This window comes from Puntigrus tetrazona, chromosome 5, assembly GCF_018831695.1.
Source record: "Puntigrus tetrazona isolate hp1 chromosome 5, ASM1883169v1, whole genome shotgun sequence".
Taxonomy (NCBI): Eukaryota; Metazoa; Chordata; class Actinopteri; order Cypriniformes; family Cyprinidae; genus Puntigrus; species Puntigrus tetrazona.
In genome coordinates, this window is record NC_056703.1 from 30,836,039 (window position 1) to 30,844,468 (window position 8,430).

At 35.3% G+C, this 8,430-nt stretch overlaps 2 protein-coding genes across 5 annotated transcripts in view; both read left to right on the plus strand.

The window, feature by feature from the left end:
* The first annotated feature begins 448 nt into the window (after positions 1–448).
* Positions 449–3,762, plus strand: gng10 (guanine nucleotide binding protein (G protein), gamma 10). Of its 3 annotated transcripts, none has more exons than XM_043238341.1 (3): positions 449–631; positions 1,501–1,675; positions 3,552–3,762. In XM_043238341.1, exons 1-2 carry the CDS (start codon positions 551–553, stop codon positions 1,624–1,626), a joined length of 207 nt encoding a protein of 68 aa, XP_043094276.1. In that variant the 5' UTR covers positions 449–550; the 3' UTR covers positions 1,627–1,675; positions 3,552–3,762. The 3 variants fall into 3 exon arrangements, with proteins under 3 accessions (XP_043094276.1, XP_043094277.1, XP_043094275.1); XM_043238342.1 differs by lacking the exon at positions 3,552–3,762 and adding an exon at positions 3,113–3,544 and having other exon boundaries at positions 1,501–1,640; XM_043238340.1 differs by having other exon boundaries at positions 464–631; positions 1,501–1,640.
* Positions 3,763–5,931: 2,169 nt separating this feature from the next.
* rab35a (RAB35, member RAS oncogene family a) overlaps positions 5,932–8,430 on the plus strand; it is an 8,857-nt gene continuing 6,358 nt past the window's right edge. The window contains exons 1-3 of one of the 2 annotated variants that reach the window (XM_043239658.1): positions 5,942–6,212; positions 7,231–7,281; positions 7,606–7,729. In XM_043239658.1, coding sequence (XP_043095593.1) covers positions 6,161–6,212; positions 7,231–7,281; positions 7,606–7,729 — 227 coding nt within the window. In that variant the 5' untranslated portion in view covers positions 5,942–6,160. Of the gene's footprint in view, positions 6,213–7,230; positions 7,282–7,605; positions 7,730–8,430 lie in introns of both variants that reach the window. The other variant, XM_043239659.1, reaches the window with a different exon arrangement.

Genomic DNA, 8,430 nt, shown 5'->3' on the forward strand with positions numbered 1-8,430 from the left:
TAAAGTTATGTGGGCTAAAAAATAAAAATAAATAAATAAAAATGTTAACAAAAAGCTTATACTAAAAAGTTAATACAAAGCTGATGCTAATACAGACTTTTAAGACTTTTTTTTTCTCAGATATTTTTCTAAAAGTGTCTGAATAAAAACAACTAAACACCAAAACACAGTATTGCATACATTTGAAAAACAGTACAGTATTGCAAAAACAAAAAAGTTTTTGGGGTAAAAAAAACATGCACGAAATTGCACAAAATAGGAAAAAATAAACAGGATCCTGTTATCTGGCATCATCAGTATGACATTTCTGTTTTTACGTTTCCAGAACTTGTACGCGTTCTTTTGCGATATATGTTTTGGCACGGATTTGATTGACGTTCAGCTCGAGATAACGCGGCGCACACGCCAAACGGCCCCGCCCACTGCCCCGCCCACCGCCACGCCCACTGCCCCTTTCTGACTCGATATCAACAGATGAGCCAGCTCGCGCTCGTCAGACGCACTCCTTCATCTGTCCTGAGAGAGTTTGAGTCTGAGGATCATCTTCATCATGTCTTCTAACTCAAACCTCACGAGCATGAGGCGGACTGTGGAGCAGCTCAAACTCGAGGCCAGCGTGGAGAGGATCAAAGTAAGTCAGTATACAGTGATGCTGGACTTCGGTTTACATCCTTAAAAGTTAGAATACGGCAATGCTTTTCATAAATATCCTAAAAGATGAAATACGGCAAAGCAGCAGAACGTGTCTGGGTATAAATGAGCAGTCATCTTCCTTATGGTTTGTTTAATTTCACCTATTATTATTAGGTTTGATATTATAGGCACATAATGCCACATCTTATTGTTTGCAACTGACATACTTTATTAATTACGTTATTATTAAAACAAAGAAATCATATACTCAGTAAAATCAAATTATTAATAATATTAATATATATATATATATATATATATATATATATATATATATATATATATATATATATATATATAAAACACACACACACAAGACTTGTGGAAAAAAAGCAAGGGGAGGTTAATTATGTGTCTTTTTAGGAAAGGTAATACCATTTCATTAAATGTTTTTAATTTGACACAAATTCGTATTAAAAGACCTTTTAAAAAATGATTCAAAGCGCTCCGATCGAATCATTTGATTCAGAACAGGATTTGAAAGCGCGTTTCACGACTCGTTTGATTCAGAACTTCACAGCAGCCAGATATAAAAGAAAAGTCCAAAAGAAAAGTTGTTTGCTTACATTATATATGTGTGTGTTCTTTGCGTATTTATCATGCATAAATTAATGCACAGAAATACAGTATTTATTGTGAAAATGGAAGTATGAATGAATAAATCTAATATTTTCTCTAGTATATACATGCATGTGTATATGTACATAATGAATACACAGCACACGCGCTTCTATATATACATAGGGCACATATATAATTTCTTGTGTGAGTTTGATCTGAGTGTGTGTGTGTGTGTGTGTGTGTCAGGTTTCTCAAGCCGCTGTGGATCTCCAGCAGTACTGCCTCCAGAACGCCAGTAAAGATGCTCTGCTGGTCGGCGTCCCGGCCGGGAGCAACCCCTTCAGAGAGCCCCGCTCCTGCTCCCTGCTCTAGAGACGAGATCCTCAGTGAGTCACTATAAACACCTCACAGCTTCATACAGGTCTGTGTGTGTGTGTGTGTGTGTGTGTGTCTGTCTGTATGTCTGTCTTTATGTCTGTGTGTGTGTGTCTGTCTGTGTGTGTCTGTGTGTGTGTGTGTGTCTGTGTCTCTGTGTGTGTGTCTGTCTGTGTCTGTGTGTGTGTGTCTGTGTGTGTGTGTCTGTGTGTGTGTCTGTGTCTCTGTGTCTGTGTGTGTGTCTGTGTGTCTGTCTGTGTGTGTGTCTCTGTGTGTGTGTGTGTGTGTGTGTCTGTGTCTGTGTCTGTGTGTGTGTGTGTCTGTGTCTGTCTGTGTGTGTGTGTGTGTCTGTGTCTGTGTGTGTCTGTGTGTGTGTGTGTGTGTGTGTGTGTGTCTGTGTGTGTGTCTGTGTCTCTGTGTCTGTGTGTGTGTCTGTGTGTCTGTCTGTGTGTGTGTGTGTATGTCTGTCTGTGTGTCTGTCTGTGTGTGTGTCTCTGTGTGTGTGTGTGTGTGTGTGTGTGTGTGTGTGTGTGTGTGTGTGTGTCTGTGTCTCTGTGTGTGTGTGTGTGAGAGAGAGAGTCTTACGCTTCTGTTATACTGAATGATTCTGCAAACTGATATATATCTTAATATTTAAATTTATTTCAGAATCAGTTCATATTATGTGTTATATTTTATACTGTTTTACATATTGCATGAAATAAAATACAAAGCGTTATACAGCAAGTATAGCTACGATTTACTTAGAATAAACAATAAATACATTTAAATAAATAAAACAATAAATATTTTTTTTATTTGTAATAATATTTAAAATAATACAATACATGGATAAATAAATAAATATATAATTAAATTAAGAACACATATATCAGTACAGTAATACAACCAGAAGAATAAATGTGTAACAATACAAACTAAATATATTGTGAGTGACTTTTTATCTCACAACTACTTTTTCAGAAGAAAAAAAAGAGAAAAAAAAATTATTGGCAGACATGAATTTACAATTTAAGCAAAAAAGCTCATAATTGTCAGATATAAACTCAAAAAGTCATCTTTTTTATGATTAAAGAAAGATAGAATTCTGTGGAAAATAGTCCAAATATATTCTCTCATTTCTGAGAAGATTGCAGTTGTTCACATCTTTAATCTCTGACTTTTGTCGGAGAATTGTCCAAATTGTGCAAAAAAGTGTTTTTTTTTATTTAATGCAAAATAAGCTGGAGATTTATAGAGATCCAGCCCTCGTGATGTTTCTGTGTTTTACAGCTATGTCTCTGAAATGGAAATAAAGAGTCACGTTTGGTCGGGACTCATTTGTATGTTTGACCCGAGGTCTCTTACTGTCTAAAATAAACTCCTTTTACCCAGATATTCTCAGCAGTCCATGCAGCTGTGTGGATCTTATTTTTAGCCCGGAGCGTTGGATTCTCATCCGGCTTTCTGTTGGAAGCCTGATCCCGCTCTTTTACATCAACAGGAAGTCGGTTTCAGAGGAACGGGGGGAGCAGAGGAAGTGCTGCTAAAAGCCCCTGTGTTTTCTGCATCGGTTTCTTTAAAAGCGTGGCTGAAGGAACGTCTAAGTCGGCGTGAGTCACGCTTCAGGAACACGTCTGCTCGACTTCTGCTCTTGACCAGCGCGTGGTTTGATGCTAAACTTAGCTCGGCGCGATGTGTGGCGAAACACGTCTGGCTTCTCGATCCCCGAACGCTCTGAACCGTGACAGTTTTGTCATCTCTTTTGCATAATGAAAAAGGACAGGCAAAAATGAAACGAAAGGCCAGTGCAAAAATGTTTTTTCCGTCGCGCTTTGAAGTTTAGCATCATCTTTTGTGCTCCACAGTACGGCTTTGCACAGATCGATTTAAATACTAAATGTTTTTAATGTTTTATTTTCCTGTTTTTTTTTTTTTCACAGGAGAGAGGAGGCGGACGTTATGCAACTTCACGACCTGTATTTTGCAAATCTGAGAATACCTGATATATTTCTCTTCTAATGTCTCATCTTTATATGTTCAGCTTTTTTTTTCTTTCTTTTGGTCGAATGCTAAAGAGTTATTTGATGAAATGATTTGAGTTTATATTTTTAATGATGTATGAGAAAAACAAATATTTAATTAATTAATTAATAATAAAAAAAAAAAAGATTGTGATTTCGTCCAGCCAATAAAAAAAAGCTTTGCTAGCAGTCGATGATTTAAAAAATGCATAATAAATATGATCTTTTTCTATATCCCTATAAATGTATGTATACATACATGTGTATATTTATTATGTATATATTTAAGAAAAATATTAAAAATGTTTTTTATCTTTTAAATATAATTTATACATGATATAGACGTGTACATGTAAATGCACACACACTTATTACATATATATATATATACATAACGTGGCTTTTTTTAACGTCTCTTCACTGTTAAGTCTCTGTAGGTTTAAAGGCAAGACGAGATGTTCTGAAGATGCAGGACACGATAGACAGTTGTTTTTCTCTCGTGGGTAAATAAATGAACCGTAAGCATGAAACGAACCTGTTGCTCTGGTGATAATCGGCTCGGTCTGGGTGGACACCACAATTATGTCTGTGACCCGTCCAGCCGCTCATTAAGTGAGCAACGAGCGAGTCCCAGACGAGTGCACTTGGAGGCTCTCACAGTCAGGATCCGACCAGGATCATGCCACACGGTCTCAGTGAAAGGAAACGTCTACTTCCTGTTTCTTGTCATTGCATTATTTTTCCCCCGAGAGCATTGTCGCAGTGCGAATGTATAAAGACCATCTTTTGTTCTTTCAAAACTGTATGCGTTTGCATATGGCCCATCTTTCTGCCGCACAATGCAAATCTGCGTGGTTGTGTTTGGTGTGACACAGCGGCCACGTCTGAGAGCGTCTTCGTTCAGTTTAAGATTTCGGCTTCGGCATCAGAGTCGCTTCCCTCTTGACCAGCGAGCGTTACGAATCATTTTGCTCAATTTCCTCAGGATACAGATCGTCAGAGAATAGCATGTATGCGACACGCAAAACCTTTCAGACGTTGTTCACAACACGGATGCTAAATAAAAGAATTTTTGGCAGATATTAGCTGCTTTTCTTGTTTTGTTTTTATTTTTTGACTTTTCTTATAACCCCAAAAACAACTGAACAGGTATAAAAGCATAATTACCAGTTCAATTTACAGTTTACACGTGTATAAACTATAAAAAATAATAATAATAAAAAGAAAAATAAATGCATGCATAAAAAATAATACAATTAAATAAAACATAAATGAGTCACAGACAGTATTTACAATGCAAAATTCAGTACAATATTAGCTACTTTTCTGTAATATATGTAGTGCCTTTATGCAGTAATGATCCGCTAAGTATCTATATTTGCTGTATAATACCTGGTATTGTATTTAATGCAATATGCAAAACAGTATGAAAGATGAAACAATCTGTGTACTATACTATATACAAGCCACACTTAAAAACATCTGAAATTCATTGTGGAAGAAAATATCAACACAATTAAACGTTTTAAGGATTTTTATTTTTCACTTTATTAATTTAACGACAGGTATACAATAATAAAAGAGCTTTAATGTTTTAGGGTTTTTTTATTTTTTATTATAATTTTTCATTTATTTTGATTTGGCACATTTTCGAAGCCATCAGTCAAAAATTAGGATGTTTTTCTGTGCTTCTGAAGTCTAAACTAGCATTTAAAAAAGCTGTTTTCTGTTTAAATGTGTCAAATGTACTTTATTCATGTTGACGTTTTTGTTTAGGATTGAACAGAAAGTTCAATACAACAGGATTTATTTAAAATAGATTTTTTTTATGATTTCCAAAAATCATGTAGTGCAGAAGACTGGAGTAATGATGCAAAAAAAATAATCGCGTTGAATATATTCACATAGGAAACAATTAATTGTAATACTATGCACAATATGCACCATGCTTCTTTTACTCCTTTCAAAAAATAAATAATAATTTATTTTTGTTTTTGTTTGTGCATTTTGTTGTGTGTGTGTGATTCAGTTATTTTGTTATTTGCTGCCCTACTGGGATTATTAAAGCAGTAAACAACAACAACAACATAAATATATATTATTATATTGTATTATATTACATATAATGACTGTGATTTAACTTTGGGTTCATTCTTACAAATAAATCATGCAGTATTTGAACCACACACATAAAAATAATATTTCTCATGTCTGTGAGTGTAACTGAAGAGACGCCTCTGCAGCGCCCTCTGCCGGCGGATCCGCCGCGGTACAGCCGGGTGTTTGTGCGCATGCGCGGCGAGGTGCAGTGGGCGGGGTCTGTTTGAGCGGCCGCGAGGCGAGCGTCAGATCCGCCGCGAGTGTAGATGGGTGTGTGAGCCTCCGGTGCCCCGCGAACGGCTCCAGACAAACCCGGGGACGCGTTAAAGCACGTATACGGCTGCCTCTCCGCCGGGAGAGGAGGAGCAGCAGCAGCGGGAGCTTTCGCTTCCTGGACAGCCTCTCAGCGCAGGGGATCGAGCCGGGCCATGGCGCGGGACTATGATTACCTCTTCAAGCTGCTCATCATCGGCGACAGCGGTAAGGAAACACCGAGGATGAGGGACGGGAAACAGGCCTCGGCTCGCTTAGAACGACACTTCCATCACCTAGAAGCACCTCGGAGGGTTTATTTGTGCTGGACGTGACACGTCTGTGTTGATTCATCCTGACATCTCATTAATGACATTGGTCGAGGTCGATAGGGCTGTTGTTTCTGCCTTAGCTTGTATGATGGGCCTGTCAACAGTTTAGAGCAACACAGTCAGGGTGTGTTCTGAAATAGTTTTTTATCGTCTATTAAAGTTAAATATGAATAAGTTACGTTGACCGACCTATTAGTTGAACTGTCTGTGACTGAACCCATGTCTAAACAAACTAGATGCGTGAAGTTTTAGCATTAGTATATTTCATTTCAGCCTGCAATCTATTTATATCAAACTGAGATGTTGTTATTAAATTACGGGAATTAAACAAATAAAAAATAAATGGCAATTAAATATAGATATAAATATAATTTAAGTAATAACGATGTATGTATGTGTGTATATATATATATATATATATATATATATATATATATATATATATATATTTATACATCGAAATATTGTTATAAACATACATATATAATGCATATTACATTTTGTATATTTTATATATATATATATAACAACAATCGATGTCTAAAAGTAGATGCGTGAAGTTTTTCATTATTCATAATTAAATATAGCTATAATATAAGTAATAACGGTGTGTATATATATATATATATATATATGTATATATATATATATATATATATATATATATATGTATGTAATGCACATATGTATGCTTATAATAATTAAAAAATATAAAATTATATACACAATATAATAAGCATTATATATGTATGTTTATAACAATATTTAAAAAATGTCAAATAATATATCAAATATAATTGTAATTCTATAGAATGTGAATGACGTAAAAGTTAAGACCCCAGAGTTTATGAACGTCGGTTCATGTGTTCTTTGTGAAGCTGTAATGTTTTTTTTCTTCTTCTGATTTTCCGCAGGTGTTGGCAAAAGCAGTTTACTGCTGAGATTTGCTGATAACACATTTTCAGGTAGGATCAACGCCTCGCATGTGCTTTCAACAAACATTAACCGTGTAAGAAGCACAAAGGGTTGGTCGTTATAGAAAGCTGATTACAAACAGGTTTTCGGTCGCTCGTGTGTGTTTGATTTGAGCTGCTGCAGGTCCTGCTGATTTCTACAGCCCTGACAATATCTGCACAGTAATTTAATGCTAAAAAAGCAAAGGTTTACACACATTTGCGAAATAAGAGATGCATGGAGGGTTATGTTTATAAGGCATGCAGCGAAATTAAAATCTTTGAATCTGCTTGGTTGCCTGATGGTTTCGTGGTCTTTCTGCTGGTTCACCGCAGGTAGCTATATCACCACCATCGGTGTGGACTTCAAGATTCGCACGGTGGAAATCAACGGGGAGAAAGTCAAGCTGCAGATTTGGGATACAGCGGGACAGGAGCGCTTCCGGACGATCACCTCCACGTGAGTGAAGCGTCACACCGACACGGTCACACATCTCCGCTGCATTTCTGAATAAATCTACCGGACATTTCTGCATGGCTTAGAGTGACGGAAAAGGCCTCGAATCACACAGGTTTCAGAGCTCAGGATCTGTGTTTTTAGTTTGCGCTCGGAAACTCACGACGCGCCGAACATCTTCACAAACGTAGGAGAGCAAAGTTTAACGTTTGAAAATGAAGAAATTAAGACATTTACAGTTTTGTACAGACGCTTTTATCCAAAGATGGGTTTAAATATCTATACTGTAAATAATTATTAGTTGTACTGAAAAAGTAGGGCCTATTTGCTTATATTATTTTTCTAAAATACTTTTTATAGCTGTATTTTCTTAAATGTTTTGGCAGAATTTTATATATATGTGTATATATATATATATATATATTATATATATATATATATATATATATATATATATATATATATAAAATATAAAATATAATTTTTAAAAATAAATTATATATATATATATATATATATATATTCTTTTTAAATAATATATATATATATATATCATTTTTTTAAATATGTACATGTTGATGCATATATAAATATATATTATAAATAAATATAAAATATATGAATAATATAATTATGTGTTTTGTACTTATTATTGTTATTTAGATATTAAAACAATATACAAATAAATCATATTTATAATATTA